Here is a 20,122-nt window from a genome sequence, read left to right on the forward strand (position 1 = left end):
CTGCTCCAGTTGATGTACTAAAAGCTCTAGATTTTCACAGTTCTCCAGAGGGAATATCAAAAACAATGGGCTTTTGCACAAACAGAAAGAATTCAAAAGGTTCAGATACTGCTTACAGAGTTTCAAAGCAAGCACAACTCAGTGCCCCAACAAAACAGTTATTTTCAGGTATGTTCTCTTTATTACTACGACTACTGCTACTTTGCTAATTATTATTATCCCTTTTTATTATGCTATATAATGCACAATTATGGGGGGATTTTTCATAATAGTTTGAAAAATACTCAGTGAATATTTTCTTTCTGTCCATGAAAACACTAAATGACCTAATAGTACTAATTATCTAGAAATCATGATAATGTAGGGAAAGGGAGTTGAGTAGTGAAATGACAATTTCTGAGTGTCACATTTTCTAAGCAGGTAACTTGTTATGAGTACTTGCCTGCTAATGGATACATGTTGATTATTTTTTGTTACAACTTCACTAAGTTGAGTGGCCTTGTTCCTATTTAACAGAAGAAATTGAGTTTCACTGAGACTCTCTGATTTGTCCAAATTACAGGAGGCCAATATTTAATGCAGGGTTTGTCTGTTGCCAAGGCCAATGTTGTCTGTATTATCAAGTATCCCTTTTTGGTATTTTGGGAACTTTTCAGAAACAATTTATCATTTAAATTCTTCATATTATCCTCTACTGTCTTCACCTGAAGGAATTTGAGTTCCCTATTTTCACATAAAACTGTTTTCTAACAATAGAAATATTATAAATCAAGGGACTAAAAATTAACAAAACAAGAAAGCATATTTTTTGGGAAAGAACATTTTAAAATATTTTTGAAAATACATTTATTTTGATAAATCATTGGTTCTTCCAAAATATTTCCTGTTTTGCAATAATTTGTGGTGGACAAAAGTAACAAACTGCAAATATAAAGACTATTAATGCACAATTTTTCTGACAAACTAAAATTAAAATGGTTATTAAATCCATGAAATATTTTTCAAATCAAATGTGAAAGTTTTGTTTGTTTGTTTGTTTTTTAATTAATTAATTAATTAATTTATTTATTTTTGGCTGCGTTGGGTCTTCGTTTCTGTGCAAGGGTTCTCTCCAGTTGTGGCAAGCGGGGGCCACTCTTCATCGCGGGCGCGGGCCTCGCACTATCACGGCCTCTCTTGTTGCGGAGCACAGGCTCCAGACGCGCAGGCTCAGTAGCTGTGGCTCACGGGCCTAGTTGCTCCACGGCACGTGGGATCCTCCCAGACCAGGGCTCGAACCCGCGTCCCCTGCATTAGCAGGGGGATTCTCAACCACTGCGCCACCAGGGAAGCCCAAATGTGAAAGTTTTAAACAGTAAAAACTAAGCTGCTTTTCTATTTATTTGCACGCTAATGCAGAAATAGGAAAAGGATGGGAATTTTCAAGAGAGAAAAAAATAGATTACTGGAAATGCTGTAGAAATACTGAAGAACTTAGTTTATAATATTTTATATTTGGCTTATCATCTCAGGGCAGTTTTTCTGCCCTCCAGTGTGGTAGTTATTTTGATTATTTCTGTTGTTTTATCTTGGAAAAAGAATACAACCTATGTCTCTAGGATCTCCTTCCATGTCAGTTAACAGAATATATCAACATTTTTCCCTCTTCTCAAAACATTGTGTCTTAGGTATGTGATTCTAATAATGAGTAGTTCAGATAGGAAGAGATATCTATGGACCTCATTTTTTCCCCGTGCAAATGATTATAGGCTTATCTTCCTAGAGGATAGAGCTTCTTGTCAAATAATACTAAAGGGCATTTAATAAAAATTACCAATGACACATTCACCATTAAAAAAAATCTGAACAGTGAAAATGTGAATAATATTCTCTATAAAAAATAGTAAAAAAGATCTTTGAAAATTTATTTGGAATATTTTTTCTTCCATTACTAAAACAAAATAGCAGCTTCTTTCCAATGAATAAAGTAAGCAGTATTATTGGAAACTTCAATATTGGGGTGGGGGTAAGGATTTTCAGATTGTCATAATACTCTGTAGAATTAAGGTATATGTCCTCCAAAGTCCCAATCTGAGACCTTGAATTTAAATATCTGAGAGCTCTGTGCCTGTGAACTGAATAGAAGCTGTAATTTGCAAATTCTATCTGGCCTCTTTAGAACACCTGCTGTAGGACGGATGCTATGCAAGAAACTGTGTATATTGATCTTTATGTTCATTCCCTGGAAAGGGGAATATTTAAACCCAAATTATAGATTAAGAGTTAGAAAAGTGAAGTATTTGAATATAATCACAGAACCTGTGGATGATATGAAGCTGAGAGACAGTTTGGGGTTTTTATAGACTAAAGTGGGCTTTCCTCACTATGCCAAATGACCTTAACTCCTCATTTTAAAAACCCTACCAACCACTAAGCTACATCAGAAAGAGATTTTATTTAAACGGAGACATACTCTGCATGGAAATATATTGACCACAAGTTAAAAATTAAAATCATATAATAAAGTTATTGTGCTTTTTTCATATCGAATGTATTCATGGATGCAGTATCTGTTGATGTTAAAAGCCCATTTTAAGAATCACTATTGAGGGCGCCCCTGGTGGTGCAGTGGTTGAGAATCTGCCTCCCAATGCAGGGGACACGGGTTCGATCCCTGGTCTGGGAAGATCCCACATGCCACGGAGCAACTGGGCCCGTGAGCCACAATTACTGAGCCTGCGCTCCGCAACAAGAGAGGCCGCGATAGTGAGAGGCCCACGCACCGCGATGAAGAGTGGCCCCTACTTGCCGCAACTAGAGAAAGCCCTCGCACAGAAACGAAGACCCAACACAACCATAAATAAATAAAATCCCAATGCTCAGTCTAAAAAACAAAATCACTATTGAATCTGATATACTCAGAGGGAATTATGATTATCACATGTATAGGATTTATGTATACACACTTATTAAAGGTAGTAATGACATGTTTTCTTTAACAGCAGTCATTTAACAGAGAGGATGCTTTATTGTTAGTTTGTATTTATAGATTTCAAAACATATTATTTAAGTTGCAAAATTCCACATTTTATCTGTATCATATGTACTGATCACTACTATTTTAGATAAAATTTCACATCTTAAGTGGTTGACTTTGTGCTGTTGAACTTATCTCATAGTGAATTCTCTCTGATAAATTTAGTTGGTTATGAACAACTTTGATTAGTATCTAATAGGGAGGAATCTAAGGTAGGTGTCTAGGTTATACTGTGAACTTTTTTTTTTTTTTTTTTTTTATACTGTGAACATTTTGACATCAAGTCATGATTTTTTAGACAACTAAATTTTCTTTTTTAAAGGTCATAGTGTAAAGATTATAATTAAAACCTTATTGCTTAATTTTAAATTGGGAAATACTTCCATAATTGAAAGATTTTACTCAGTGTAGTTTGAAGTTGACAATTTTCAAAAGTTGTGTTATATAAATTGGATGATTAATTAAAATTTGTTACAACTTATTTAGCCTTATATGAATATACTATTTTCTGAAATTCCTCTTTTTCTAAATGTCTCTATGTAGATCTTATTTCATAATGCTTTTGCAAAAATGAAAAAGATATTGTTTTCTCCACCTCATAATATTTTAGCATCATTTTTCAATGTATGAGATATTTGAAAATTGAGGTATTTAGGGAAAGAAGTCCTATAATTCTCAACATTTTGAGCTATTCATTTGAAGAAAAAACTTATTTGCTGTGGAGCTTCCTCAATAATAAGCTGAATTACCTAGATTTTTATTTGTAGTATAAGCAGCTAAAAGGTGTTTTTGTTAATTGATGTGTTTTATTACCTTTCAATTTTATATACATGATTATTTTTCTCTATTGATTTTCATGAATATAAAATTGGATATATCTGTGACACAAATCTAATCAAACAAAACTTTCTCTCTCCCTCTCTCGCTCTCTCTCTCTATATATATATCTCTTTTTTTTGCCATGAAAGCAAGGCTTTTATGATATATTTGTGATATAGTGAAGTTGTATTATTGGTAAGTTATTTTAAAAATTAAAATTGAGAATTTTAAATAAACACATTTTAGTTTGGAAATATCTATCTAGATTCTAGATAGATAGATTAGAACCAAATAGTTAACATCAATTGGCTGTTTTCTTTGTGACCTATTCTTATTTACTTTCCACAACATTTTAAATAATTTCCATTTCATAAGACATCTTTCCACTACATTAAGTGGCTGCATAGATTTCCACTATATAAATGTTTTGTATTTTATTTAACCAGTCCCCACTATTACAGGTGATTTTAACATTTTATGATTATAAATAGTGTTCTGATGAATTGACTTAACATAATATCTTTACATATAAGCATCCCTATCACCTCTGTAAATTCTTAGAAGTAAAATTGCTAGCCTCCTACAGTTTTTTTAATTTGAATCCAAGGCAGTCATATTCATATATTTTTATTATTTTATACTACTATACATGATAGAATATGGAATGAATGGACTGAATATGGAATCTCTTGGTGTTGGCCCAGATATCATTGATTACATATGCACATATACACCAGTTTTGCATATGGAAAACTTTTTAATTTAAATAATCTCATCCTTCAAATAACAATGCCTGCTTTACTTTTGTCCCAGGGTAGTAAAAGGATTAAATAAGATATATATGTAAAACTGTTTTTGAAAAATAGAACCCACGATTTTATATGCAGTGTTTTTATAAAAAAATATACAATAGTCATTGCTTAACTACCTGAGATATACTTGTGGTAACCATTTAATTTATATATTTATTTAATAAATGCTTACTAAGAACTTATGTAGATATGGCCCAATGCTGGATATTTGGGATATGATGATGAGAGGGAAAAGAAAAAAAAAAAATCTTCCTTCTTGAATTTAGAATCAAATTAACCAAGTATCTAAAAGTTCTGACTTATAATGACATAAGTTTTTTATTAGTGAAACTTTATTGTGTGATAGGAAAAACTGCTCAGAAACTCTTTAGCTTTTGAAGAGATGACTAAAAGTGTACCTTCATATGTTGTGTCCTTACAATGCCACTTTAAAGAGAGGATAGATGGCCACAGATTAGATAAGGGCAGAAAATACAAATCTTACACCAGAATTTCTACTTAAGTGTTTTAAAAGTGCTTATTGTGTGTTTGATATTGAACTGGCACGATCTTGGCACTGGCATGATCTTGTTTCCTAACCATGAATTAAATTTTACATAATACTTGTGCTTTAAATGAGTGGTGGTAAAGTTTGAATACAGCTTCAACAATTGTTGCAGACAAAGATTAATAGAATCCCTTCTCCGTTGGTTTTTAAATTTGTATTGTTATTACTGTTTGAACTTTGGTTACTTGTTAAGGCCACTTAGTAAGCTCAAAAATAATAAGGTGATCAAGGAATAATTTGGAAATTTAGAATTTTTGACTCTTTGGCATTTTCTTCCCAGGAGGAACTTTTCCAGAGGATTTTTCAATATTATTTACAGTAAAACCCAAAAAAGGAATTCAGTCTTTCCTTTTATCTATATATAATGAGCATGGTATTCAGCAAATCGGTGTGGAGGTTGGGAGATCACCTGTTTTCCTGTATGAAGACCACACTGGAAAACCTGCCCCAGAAGACTACCCCCTCTTTAGAACTGTTAACATCGCAGATGGAAAGTAAGTAACACAATAATCCAATGTTTTAGCTGTGTTGAAAACAATTCTTTCATTTGATCATTCAACAAATATTTATAAAGTGTGATGCAGGTTTTCTAGGGAGTGGTGATATAGAAATGAACAAAACAATAAAATACCTAATCATACATAGTTTACAGTCTGGGTAGACACATAATGAACGATAAAAAATTACTAATAAATGGTTTATCAGATGGTGATAAGTGAGAGAGAGAGAGAAATATAGCAGTGAAGAGAATAGGGGATGATGGTGGGGAGTGCAGTTTTAAGGAGTGAGGTCAGGGATAGCCTCACTAAGAAGGTGACATGTGAAGGAGGCGGGGTGCATGCCATGCTGATAATTAAAAACATACTATTCCAGATGGAGGAAAAGCAAATACACAACCTTTGATTCTGGGTGTGGCTGATTTGGTCTAAGCAACATCAAGGATGCCAGTGTGGCAGAAACAGTGTGGGATGATGAGGATGGAGAATCAATGGGAGGCCAAATGGTATAACACATTGTAGGTGGTTGTAAACACTTTGGATTCTATTCTAAGTGAAATAGGAAGTCACTGTAGACTTTTTGAGCAGAAGAATGACCTGATTTGACTTCCTTTACCAATCATGTTAATATTGACAATATAGGAAGCTTTATATAGCACTCGATATGTGCTACGTTCTGTTCTGAACACTTTATACATAGTCAACTCATTTAATTTTTCACGACTCTTGGAAGAAAATAACATTAATAAACCCATTTTACAGATAAGGGAAGTGAGGCACTGGGAGTTTAAGTAACATATATTTGAAAAGTGGCAGAGATAGGGTTTGAACTCAGGTAGTCGCACTTTCCAGTAACAACCACACTCTTCTCAAAATCATGCTGAATTCTGAATTCTGTGTTGTGAATATTGTCTATCACTTAGGGAGCAGCTAAAGACAAATAAATGTTTATTAAATTTACTCGGTATTTTATTGCTGAATTCAGGCTACTGAGAAAAAGATTATCGGAAATATGACATTTCGTTGTAGACATGAGAAAGAAATAGCTGTTCAGGTGGAAAAAAAAATTCACACTCAGATTATCATTGTCAGGACCATGGAAAAACCTTCATCTCTGTGCAGGGAAAACGGCTTTCATGAGTAATTTACATCATTATCCTTAATAATTCATATGAAAAGTGATGATAGTTCTATGAATGAAAATACATCAGGGGCAAGAATGTAGAGTGTACTGTTTTAGACAGAGCAGTCCTCTTTGGCATAGTTGCATTGAGCAAAGACATATTGGAAGTGAGAGAGTGGGCATGTGGGGATATGGAGGAGAGCATTCCCGGCAGAGTGAAGAATATATGAAAGGAACAAGAAAGAGGCAGCGGTGGCTGGGTTACTGGGAATCAGAAAGCAAAAATTTGGACATGAGATCAGAGACGGCCAGGGCGAGGCAAAGTAAGGACTTCAGTTTTTATTGAGAGTATTATATTAGTTTATAGCAAGATAGAAACTTCATCTGACTTATTTTTTAAAATGGTCACTCTGGTTGCATCAGAGTGGAAGCAGGGACCAGTTAGGAGTCTAGGTGAGAGGCATGGGTACTTGGACAAAGTTGTGAGCCTTTGAATTCTGCGTATACTGTGAATATAGGATTGACAGATTTTCTGATGATATGAATGTGTAGTATGAGAGAAAGAGAATAATTAAGAATGACTCCAAAACTTAGGGTTAATTTAATATTTTGAATATTATATGTGTTACCATGATTATCACATTATTATCAGAGCTTAAATTAATTCAACAAAAATATCAAGTTTAGAGTCCTAATCAGCTTTCGACAATTGAAATAAATCATTTTTATTTTCTGTTAATGAAAAGCACGTACCCACAAGAGTAGAGATGGTTTAATTTAAGACACAGGCTTCTTGGCAGAAACATCTGTAAATTTTACTCTCACAGTATTAAGGACCTCCTAATATAAATCTTTGCTCAATTCAAACCAAGCAGTTGCCTATGCTAGTTGAAAGTGCTACGGAAAGACGAATGATTAAGTGTACATGGAAATATACTTGGTCCTCATCAGTAGCCATGCCAAGTCACATGAAACAGACATTTTAGAAAGGCTCCTGCAACTTTCTGGGTACTTTATTTTATGGATCTAGTCCTAGAAACTTCTGGAATATTAATTTAGCACTTTTCGTTTGGAAAAAGAAAAAGAGTGGCTTGCAAAATCCAAGTGCATTTCACTTAGTTGTTTATGTTAGCACCAGATACTGTTAATAAAACCCACCATTTTACAGTATGATTAGGGTATTTATGTTTCCAAAGGGCTGGCCACGTCTCCCCCCAGGTCTGTCATCACTGCCCTGAATTAGCTGGAGCAGTAGCTTCAGAGTGAATTGAGACTCACTCCACACATGCGTTGACTATGCTTTCTTTCAACGTTCCCACTTCCTGCCAACCCTGGAAAGAAGGAGAGATATTGTGTCTCAGTCTTGGATCCTGCCCACAGTAGTGATCTATAACTGTCTTGAAATTGAAGTGGAAAAAGAAAACGAAAGCACTTGAAATAAATGTGCCTAAAGACAGAGAAGCACATTGTGTCTTGCAATTAGAATGTTCAGTTGTTCCAGATGGAGCGTTCATTCAATTAGCAGACATACCCTTTTACAGTCTATCTCAGGGGATCTCTCAAGCAGAATTTTTTTAAGTGGAATTCCATTTTGGAAGAAAGCATTTACGTACATAGAAACTATTAATTACTCCATATCCCGCCCCTAATCTCTATCAAATACCGTCATCAGGACATGGTGAGATTAAGCTTTTGTTACAACACAAAGTGAAGCAAAGGATGGTCACTTCCTTATCAGCATAGACAGCCAATCCTGCTGTGCATCTCACAGTGCTTGTGTGTCTTTTTGAGTACCTAGCACTGTTCTGGGTTAATAGTAAATAGTCACCTGTTAACTGGTTAATAAATGAGCCTACATTTTGTATACTTTCAGATTACGTGTATAATTTAAAATACATTGTATTTTAACGTGAATAATGGTTTGGCAACATCTTTGGAACTTACAAAAGAATTACTTGGCTTTTTAAGGTGGCACCGGGTAGCAATCAGCGTGGAGAAGAAAACTGTGACCATGATTGTTGATTGTAAGATGAAAACCACAAAACCACTTGACAGAAGTGAGAGAGCAATCGTTGACACCAGTGGAATTACAGTTTTTGGAACAAGAATTTTGGATGAAGAAGTTTTTGAGGTAAATCAAACTTTATTTTAAGCTGAATATTATTAAATCAGATGAAGTGTGTTGACAGTAACAATCAATATATGCTATAAAGCAAAGTTGTAAACTCTAAAGGGTGACCTACTTTCTTCCCCCGTGGGTGTAGCAGTGATGTTTTCTATTGTTCAGTAAGAGAATGAGTAGACAATGGTGACTGTAACGCCTGGGAAACTTTAACAGAGATTGGTTGATTTAAACACAGGCATGCTATTCTCCTGGGAAGAGCAAATGACTTTCCTCTTAGTACTTTGTATTATTTTCTTTGGAGAAAAGAACATTTTCTTCACTTCCTCCTCTCAGAGATTAATTTAATGAAATGTACAAATCTGATATTTTGCCTTTCTCTGTTCTTTGTGAATGTTTCCAAGGTAAAATAGAGATACTGCAAAAGATGAACTGTAATTTTTAAAGATCACTATTTTAATAATGTGAAGGTCATAGTAAAAAGCTCCTTTCCAATTATAATTTGCCAGTTATGATAATCACATTCTTTCTTTTAATTCTTCAATCATTGGACCTGGCAACTCTTGCTTTAATTTTCATTTAGTCAATCATTAACAGAACAAACAGACCAGACCCCATAAAGGGATGCACTCCTGAGATATTAGTCATTACTGTGATGATTGTTTTTATACAATTTCTGAATAATTTATTTTTCAAAGTGTAACAAAGTAAAGCTGTGTAATATATTATGGATTAATAGACAAGTTTTACATGGAAGATTTGCTGTATTCTGTTGAAATGTGTGTATATATATATATTTATATATATACACACACAGATATGTACACATAGAGATGTACACACACACACACACAGTATGTATTTTCAAAAAAAGCACAATGTAAATTCAGAGGGTCAGTAGAATATTGCGTCCCTGTACTTAGTTATATAATCTATGGCATAATTTTAAATATAATTAATATTTGTGACATTTTCAGATTATTTGGGATTCTATTTGTTTTTGAGTTTCTGCATTAGTATGTACCTAAGCCTTTGACTCTAAACAAAATGTTTTAACACATCATATCATGCTAAATTAATGACAAACTGATTCAGGCAATGTATAATAATAGAGTCTCAGATCTCTGATATCAGGCATTGAGTGCACACAAATGATAAATCAGTATTTATTTATTAGATGAATGAATATTATAAACAAATTAAATTTTAGGCTTACAAATTTCTATTTTAAAATTAAACTCTTCATGAACATCAGTTTCACAAACTAAACTTACTTTTGTAATATCCAAATCCTTATTTTCCTGGAACATAAATGAGTAATATGGAAGAAATATATCAGTGGATGGTTTCATTTCATACATTAGTTTAATCTATTGCTGTACGTATTCACAGAGCCCATGGAAGTTAAACAACAGAAATTAAAAGTAGAATTTTTTTGTCATAAATGATTAGAACATATAAAGAGGAAATATAGAAGAGAAAATATACAAATTAATATTAATTAATTAATCCTCAAAATTTACTGGCCCTGAAATATAATATTTGATGTATGTACATGTTGATTAGATTTTTTTCATACAGTTTCGTAGCATTGAGACTTCTATTTTTACCTGAACTTACTTCTAGGTGAATATCATTTAATTTTTATTTTTTACTCCACTCCAACACACATACCAAACCAGATTATACTCCACCTTCTTTCCCATATACTACACTCGGGCTCACTGGGGTCCGGTTTAGAGTTTTCAAGTATAGTTACAGACTATCACAGTAAGTTCTTTTTTCAAAATAAATAATTGAACTTGATGTTGCATATTAAAAAATACGTAGTAAATTCCTCTGTGTTTCAGAGGCTGATTATGGTATCAACAACTAAAACACATAAAAATGATTTCCTTAAAATATTTCCATATGCTTTCTTTCTTTTTTTTTTTTTTTAACATCTTCACTGGAGCACAACTGCCCTACAATGGTGTGTTAGCTTCTGCCTTACAACAAAGTGAATCAGCCATACATACACACACATCCCCATATCTCTTCGCTCCTATATCTCCCTCCCTCCCACCCTCCCCATCCCACCCCTCAAGCTGGTCACAAAGCACCGAGCTGATCTCCCTGTGCCATACGGCTGCCCCCCACCAGCTATCGATTCTACACCTGGTAGGTTATATATGTCCATGCCACTCTCTCACTTTGTCCCAGCTTACCCTTCCCCCTCCCCGTCTCCTCAAGTCCATTCTCTACATCTGCATTTTTATTCCTGTCCTGCCCCTAGGTTCTTCATAACCACTTTTTTTTTTTTTTTAGATTCCATATATATGTGTTAGCATACAGTATTTGTTTTTCTCTTTCTGACTTACTTCACTCTGTATGACAGACTCTAGGTCCATCCCCCTCACTACAAATAACTCAATTTCATTTCTTTTTATGGCTGAGTAATATTCCATTGTATATATGTGCCACATCTTCTTTATCCATTCATCTGTTGATTCCATATGTTTTCAACCACTGCTAACCCAAATACCTCTAGCCAAGAGGCATCTAGTAAATAACCAAAGACAGAGGTACTGGAAGCAAAGATTATTATTATTCTCTTTGATTAATTCTTAACTTTCTAATATATAAACCATATTCTAAATCTTGAAGTAACTTCAGCTGTTTATTTCGAAAAAATCTATTAAACCACTAGAAAAATAATCTTTAAAAGACTCATTAATGAAACCTTTAGTGAGTATGACCGTGGGTAGCGAAAATAAGTTTATTAAGCTGCTTTGCAACTTGGAGTTTCATGAAAACCTCTGGAACTTTAAATATAACATCTATTTTATATGAAGTGCAGTTAGTTTTGGAAAAGCAAATGCAGATCCTTCACTTTTAGATTTATCTTGTACTATCTTTGATCAATTAAATAGGGAAACTATTTTTACTTAATAAAATATTGGGAAGGCTTTAGAATAAGAATGTTTGAATTGGATGAAATTTTGTAGTTATCTAATCCACATATCAGAACAGTCATCATACATAAATTCAGGTCTTACTTCCTAAAGTGTATTATTGTATGGCTATATAAAATTTTAAAAACAATGTAGTCTTCTCCACTTGATAAAATACTGTGAAGAAAGTAAATGATTCAGACACACAGATTTTTAAATCAGAATAAAATTTTCTGACTCCTTTTGTGAAATTAGTTCATCTTATCTGAATATGTTTTTAATGTATCTTTCCCAAAATTTACTCAAATATTTTTCCTTTCATTTTGGTTTATGTTATGGTACCTATCTAGATTTTTGAATCTTTGCAACTAAATGTTTAAAAATCAAACTAAAAATGGCAGGAGATAGGAATGGTACCATGTTTGCATTATTTTAGTGTTTGATAAACAGTTGTAATGATGAAGATGATATAAAAACACCAGTGATTTATTAATCTGAAAACTGGAAATATTACTTCTTTGGAAATAGTATCATTCCACTTTAGATGCAGATTTGTTTAGTGTATATAATTTTGTCTATATACGACCCTACATTTATGCAATGGTACTGTTAATGGCAATAAATGCTAAAAATGTCCATATTTGAATTGAAATCTGAAGAGTTTAAAAAATTCACCAATAAACAGATGAAAGCAAAACTGGAAATATTTTAAAAAGTATGATGAAGTTAGTTTATATGAAAACGCCAAAATGAATATATAGGCCCATAATTCAGATTATATAATTTCAGCATAGCAGAGTGAATCTAAGAATTGATTCTGGATTGAGAAAAATCTGATTTTGAATGCCAGTACCTAGCTTAATTATGTTTCTCTGTGCAATAAATTTTGCTGGTTTTAATTTCTCAGTCTTCAAATGGGAATAGTAATATAATCTCTCTCTTAGGTATTTATAAAAAATTGAATTTATGTATATAAAATGCTTAAAATACTAGTATTAATTTTATTTATATATATGGTTATATGTTATGTGTTAATTTACTTATGCACTAATATGTAGTTTTCTTCATTAGTATAACTTCTTTTTTATCTTACAACTCTGACTTTTTAAATATTCTTATACATTTTGATACGAGTGAGCAACAACGACCCATATATCACAAGTCCTTAGTGGTCTGACTTGTAAACGAAGTGCTTCTTTCTGGGCTACTGCTTGTTTACAAGGTACCTGGTGGGAATTAGATAAATTTGCCCTCTCTAGGCAGAGGTAGCACCTGGATATGGACCTTAGTGAGTGGAACATGGTCTGAGGGGATGAATATTTTCATGCAGGCACAAAATATCCAACCAACCCTAGTCGACAGCCTTGGTTTGTTCTAGTTTAATAATACACTTCAAAAATGTGAAGAAAAGCTAAATTAGAAGAAGAGCCACACTGCCTATATTGATTATTAATAAAATTACTTTTGGAGTCTTATGAAGAGGAAATTTTTTTTACTAAATATCAAGTTGTAGCCATTATAACTCCATTTTTCAAAACATTGCTATTTCCATCTTATTTTTCTTTTGTAACGAATCAAAGTGGGTTACTCCAAGTCTTTTATTATATTTTTAACAATTATCTATCTTTGGGCAGATTGTTTCTTTCTTTTGAAGCAATAAGAGAAATATGATGGCAATTTGAGTGGAAAAGCTTGTTGATGAAATTTTTCATTTTTTCAAACTTCTCAGAAGATATTTTTGCATTCAATTTTCTTTGGAGAAATTAATGAATAATAATTTATAAAAGCTATACTATTTCAGTAGTTCTTCAAGGCCTGAAAACTTACCTTAAAGTAATAATAGCCATCTCAAATATTTTGTTAAGAATTTGATGACTGACTTGTGATGTCCATGTGTCTTTTTACTGCATATATTTTCCAAGGTACATACTTAAAAAATAAAAATTGTATGCTAGTAGACGTAGTTTTTGTATAGAACAGCATGATAAGATGCAGGTAGCTTTCCCATTTATCTACCTTTCCCAGTCTAGATGCATTTAGGTCATAGTCCTTGAGATTTTTTTCTCTATTTATCAAGGTATAATTGAAGTACAATAAGTTGCAAATATAAAAAGTGTACCATTTAATCAGTTGTGGCATATGTATATACCTCTGAAATCAACATCATAATCAAGAAAATAAACATTGCCATCACACCCAGAGGAAGTGTCCTGCATTTTTATGATCCATCTCTTCTTCCACCCTAACCCCAGGCAATCACTAATTTGCTTTTTATCACTATAGCTTATTTGTTCTAGAATTTTTATAAATGGAATTGTATTGAATGCACTCTCTTTAGCTTGGCATTTTTTCTGTCAGCATACCACTTTTGAGATTTATCCATGTCTTCATATGTATCTTTATTTTGCTTATTTTTCTGAGCAATATTCCAATGTATGAATAAACCACAATTTCTTCATCCACCTATTCTGTTAGAAGGCATTTGGGTTATTTCCAGATTTTGGCTACTGCATATAAGACTCTTGTGAACAATCATGTAAAAATTTTGTGTGGGCATTTATTTTTATACCTAGAAGTGGAATGCTTGAGTTATTTGGCAGATGCTTGTTTAACTTAATTAAAAAAAAAACAAAACTGAACTGTCAAATTGTGTTCCAAAGTGACATTAATCCTTTTACACTCCCTCCAGCAGTGAATGAGAGTTCCACTTGTTCTGCATCCTTGTCACCCCTTTATCTGGTCAGTCCTTTAAATTTTAGCCATTCTAAGTGGTTATGTACTAGTGTTGCATTGTGGTTTTAACTGGCATTTCCCTGATGACAGATGATGATAAGCATATTTTCAGGTTCTTATTGGCCATTGACGCATCTTCTTTTGTGAGGTGTCTTGCCCATTAAAAAAAATGGCTGCTATATTCTGATTGTGACATTTTAAGAGTTCTTTATGTATCATGCATACACTTTTTTAAAAACTTAATTAATTAATTAATTAATATATTTATTTTTGGCTGCATTGGGTCTTTGTTGCTCTCTAGTTGCAGTGCACGGGCATCTCACTGCCGTGGCTTCTCTTGTTGTGACACGGGCTCTAGGTGCGCGGGCTTCAGTAGTTGTGGCACATGGGCTCAGTAGTTGTGGCTCGCAGGCTCTAGAGCGCAGGCTAAGTAGCTGTGGCACACAGGTTTAGTTGCTCCACGGCATGTGAGATCTTCCCGGACCAGGGCTTGAACACGTGTCCCCTGCATTGGCAGGCGGATTCTTAACCACTGCACCTCCAGGGAAGTCCCATGCATGCACTTTGATAGATATGTGCAAATAATTTTTCCAGCATGTGGCTTGCCTTTTTATTTTCTTAATGATGTCTTTCAAAGTGTGAATGCTTTTCATTTTGATAAGTTCAGTTTATCAATTCTGTTGTTCATGCTTTATACTTTTTGTGTTCTAAGAAACCTTTACCTACACCAAAATCACAAGATCTCCTGCTATTAGACATGTTGAAGTTTTATGTTTTACACATAGGTCATGCCTCATTTTGAGTTAATATTTGTGTATGGCATGAGGTAAATGTCAACACTGGTTGTTTTTACATAAGGATATCCAGTTCATCAAGCATCCTTTATTAAAAAAAGTTTCCTTTTATTCATTGGATTATCTTGGCTTCTGTGTTAGAAATCAGTTGACTACATATGAGTAAATCTCTTACTGAACTCTCTACTATCCCATTCCATTGATGTATTTGTCTCTCTTTTCACTGATACCAAATCATCTTGATTACAGTAATTTTATAGGATGTTGGAAATCAGGTGAGGTAACTGCTCCAACTTTTATTCTTTGTAAACATTGCTTTATTTAATTTAGGTTATCTGCACTCTGCATAAGTTTTGGAATAGCTTGTTAGTTTCTAAAATAAAATTAAGGTTTTAATTGGGATTGCATTTAAGCGATAGAGCAAAATGAAGAGAATCGATATTTTAACAAACAATGAGTTTTCCGTTTTCTGAGCGTGGTGTGACTTTTCATTAATTTTGGTCTTCTTTAATTCCTATCACAATGTTTCCTAGTTTTCAGTGTAGACATTGTGGACATCTTTTATTCATTTTGTTCTTAGGTGGTTTTTATTTTTATTTTTTTGATGCTATAGTAAATAAAATCATTTTTAATTTTATCTTTCAATATCTTGTTGTTATTATATAAAAACACAATAGGTTTTAAAAATATTAACATTGTTTCCTCCAAACTTCTTAAATTCATTTTAATAAATGAGTTATTTCAGGTATTTTTTAAATGCAAATAATCATGCAATCTGCAAACAGGGACCTTTCACTACTTTCTATTTTTATACCTTTTATTTATTTTTCTTATGACAATGGATAGGACCTCCACCAAAATGTTGAATAGAAGTGATGAAACAGGCATTCATATTTTTTTGTTTTTCTGTTCTCATGTAAATAAATATTCAGTCTTCAGCTATTAAGTATGATGTTGGTTGTAAATGTTCAATGTAAATTTATCAGTTTGAAAAAGTTAACTACTTGTCTTAGTTCCCTAAAAGTTTTTTATCATGAATGTATATTGAATTTTGTTAAATGCTGTTTATGTTTTTATTGCAATGATAATTTTCTTTTCTGTTAGCATACTGAATTCTATTGATTGATTTTCAAATGTTTAAAACCAACTTTTCATTCCTTAGGAAGACCCCACTTGGACATGATATATTATTTTTGTTTGTTTGTTTGTTTTGTTTTGTTTTGTTTTAAACATCTTTATTGGAGTATAATTGTTTTACAATGGTGTGTTAGTTTCTGCTTTATAACAAAGTGAATCAGTTATACATATACATATGTTCCCATATCTCTTCCCTCTTGCGTCTCCCTCCCTCCCACTCTCCCTATCCCACCCCTCTAGGTGGTCACAAAGCACCGAGCTGATCTCCCTGTGCTATGCGGCTACTTCCCACTAGCTATCTATTTTACATTTGGTAGTGTATATATGTCCATGCCACTCTCTCACCCTGTCACATCTTACCCCTCCCCCTCTCCATATCCTCAAGTCCATTCTCTAGTAGGTCTGTGTCTTTATTCCCATCTTGCCACTAGGTTCTTCAGGACCTTTTTTTCCCCCTTAGATTCCATATATATGTGTTAGCATACGATATTTGTTTTTCTCTTTCTGACTTACTTCACTCTGTATGACAGACTCTAACTCCATCCACCTCACTACAAATACCTCCCTTTCATTTCTTTTTATGGCTGAGTAATATTCCATTGTATATATGTGCCACATCTTCTTTATCCATTCATCTGTCGATGGACATTTAGGTTGCTTCCATGTCCTGGCTATTGTAAATAGAGCTGCAATGAACATTTTGGTACATGACTCTTTTTGAATTATGGTTTTCGCAGGGTATATGGCCAGTAGTGGGATTGCTGGGTCGTATGGTAGTTCTAGTTTTAGTTTTTTAAGGAACCTCCATACTGTTCGCCATAGTGGTTGTATCAATTTACATTCCCACCAACAGTGCAAGAGTGTTCCCTTTTCTCCACACCCTCTCCAGCATTTATTGTTTGTGGATTTTTTGATGATGGCCATTCTGACCAGTGTAAGATGATATCTCATTGTAGTTTTGATTTGCATTTCTCTAATGATTAATGATGTTGAGCATTCTTTCATGTGTCTGTTGGCAATCTGTATATCTTCTTTGGAGAAATGTCTATTTAGGTCTTCTGCCCATTATTGGATTGGGTTGTTTGTTTTTTTGTTATTGAGCTGCACGAGCTGCTTGTAAATCTTGGAGATTAATCCTTTGCCAGTTGCTTCATTTGCAAATATTTTCTCCCATTCTGAGGGTTGTCTTTTGGTCTTGTTTATGGTTTCCTTTGCTGTGCAAAAGCTTTTAAGTTTCATTAGGTCCCATATATTTATTTGTGTTTTTATTTCCATTTCTCTAGGAGCTGGGTCAAAAAGGATCTTGCTGTGATTTATGTCATAGAGTGTTCTGCCTATGTTTTCCTCTAAGAGTTTGATAGTGTCTGGCCTTACACTTAGGTCTTTAATCCATTTTGACTTTATTTTTGTGTATGGTGTCAGGGAGTGTTCTAATTTCATACTTTTACATGTACCTGTCCAATTTTCCCAGCACCACTTATTGAAGAGGCTGTCTTTTCTCCACTGTATATGCTTGCCTCCTTTATCAAAGATAAGGTGCCCATATGTGTGTGGGTTTATCTCTGGGCTTTCTATCTTGTTCCATTGATCTATATTTCTGTTTCTGTGCCAGTACCAAACTGTCTTGATTACTGTAGCTTTGTAATATAGTCTGAAGTCAGGGAGCCTGATTCCTCCAGCTCCATTTTTCGTTCTCAAGATTTCTTTAGCTATTCAGGGTCTTTTGTGTTTACATACAAATTGTGAAATTTTTTGTTCTAGTTCTGTGAAAAATGGCAGTGGTTGTTTGATAGGGATTGCATTGAATCTAGATTGCTTTAGGTAGTAGAGTCATTTTCACAATGTTGATTCTTCCAATCCAAGAACATGGTATATCTCTCCATCTATTTGTGTCATCTTTAATTTCTTTCAACAGTGTCTTATAATTTTCTGCATACAGGTCTTTTGTCTCCTTAGGTAGGTTTATTCCTAGATATTTTATTCTTTTCATTGCAATGGTAAACGGGAGTGTTTTCTTAATTTCACTTTCAGAGTTTTCATCATTAGTGTATAGGAATGTAAGAGATTTCTGTACATTAATTTTGTATCCTGCTACTTTACCAAATTCATTGATTAACTCTAGTAGTTTTCTGGTGGCAGTTTTAGGATTCTCTATGTATAGTATCATGTCATCTGCAAACAGTGACAGCTTTACTTCTTCTTTTCCGATTTCGATTCCTTTTATTTCTTTTTCTTCTCTGATTGCTGTGGCTAACACTTCCAACACTATGTTGAATAATAGTGGTGAGAGTGGGCAACCTTGTCTTGTTCCTGATCTTAGTGGAAATGGTTTCAGTTTTTCACCATTGAGGACAATGTTGGCTGTGGGTGTGTCATATATGGCCTTTATTATGTTGAGGAAAGTTCCCTCTATGCCTACTTTCTGCAGGGCTTTTATCATAAATGGGTGTTGAATTTTGTCAAAAGCTTTCTTTGCATCTATTGAGATGATCATATGGTTTTTCTCCTTCAATTTGTTAATATGATGTATCACGTTGATTGATTTGCATATATTGAAGAATCCTTGCATTCCTGGAATAAACCCCACTTGATCATTGTGTATGATCCTTTTAATGTGCTGTTGGATTCTGTTTGCTAGTATTTTGTTGAGGATTTTTGCATCTATGTTCATCAGTGATATTGGCCTGTAGTTTTCTTTCTTTGTGACATCTTTGTCTGGTTTTGGTATCAAGGTGATGGTGGGTGGCCTCGTAGAATGAGTTTGGGAGTGTTCCTCCCTCTGCAATATTTTGGAAGAGTTTGAGAAGGATAGGTGTTAGCTCTTCTCTAAATGTTTGATAGAATTCGCCTGTGAAGCCATCTGGTCCTGGGCTTTTGTTTGTTGGAAGATTTTTAATCACAGTTTCAATTTCAGTGCTTGTGATTGGTCTGTTCATATTTTCTATTTCTTCCTGGTTCAGTCTCAGCAGGTTGTGCATTTCTAAGAATCTGTCCATTTCTTCCAGGTTGTCCATTTTATTGGCATATAGCTGCTTATAGTAATCTCTCATGATCGTTTGTATTTCTGCAGTGTCAGTTGTTACTTCTCCTTTTTCATTTCTAATTCTATTGATTTGAGTCTTCTCCCTTTTTTTCTTGATAAGTCTGGCTAATGGTTTATCAATTTTGTTTATCTTCTTGAAGAACCAGCTTTTAGTTTTATTGATCTTTGCTATTGTCTCCTTCATTTGTTTTTCATTTATTTCTGATCTGATCTTTATGATTTCTTTCCTTCTGCTAACTTTGGGGTTTTTTTGTTCTTCTTTCTCTAATTGCTTTAGGTGCAAGGTTAGGTTGTTTATTCGAGATGTTTCCTGTTTCTTGATGTAGGCTTGTATTGCTATAAACTTCCCTCTTAGAACTGCTTTTGCTGCATCCCATAGGTTTTGGGTCGTCGTGTCTCCATTGTCATTTGTTTCTAGGTATTTTTTGATTTCCCCTTTGATTTCTTCAGTGATCACTTCGTTATTAAGTAGTGTATTGTGTAGCCTCCATGTGTTTGTATTTTTTACAGATTTTTTCCTGTAATTGATATCTAGTCTCATAGCGT

The 20,122-nt window shown here is 33.7% G+C and overlaps 1 protein-coding gene across 1 annotated transcript in view; it reads left to right on the forward strand.

Moving 5' to 3' along the window:
* Nucleotides 1-20,122, forward strand: part of COL11A1 (collagen type XI alpha 1 chain) — a 214,605-nt gene that overhangs the window by 20,788 nt on the left and 173,695 nt on the right. The window contains exons 2-4 of the mRNA XM_082451859.1: nucleotides 1-168; nucleotides 5,475-5,688; nucleotides 8,783-8,945. Coding sequence (XP_082307985.1) covers nucleotides 1-168; nucleotides 5,475-5,688; nucleotides 8,783-8,945 — 545 coding nt within the window. The remainder of the gene's footprint in view (nucleotides 169-5,474; nucleotides 5,689-8,782; nucleotides 8,946-20,122) is intronic.

The sequence above is a fragment of the Balaenoptera physalus genome (genome assembly GCF_965194825.1).
Source record: "Balaenoptera physalus genome assembly, chromosome: 1".
NCBI classification, from domain to species: Eukaryota; Metazoa; Chordata; class Mammalia; order Artiodactyla; family Balaenopteridae; genus Balaenoptera; species Balaenoptera physalus.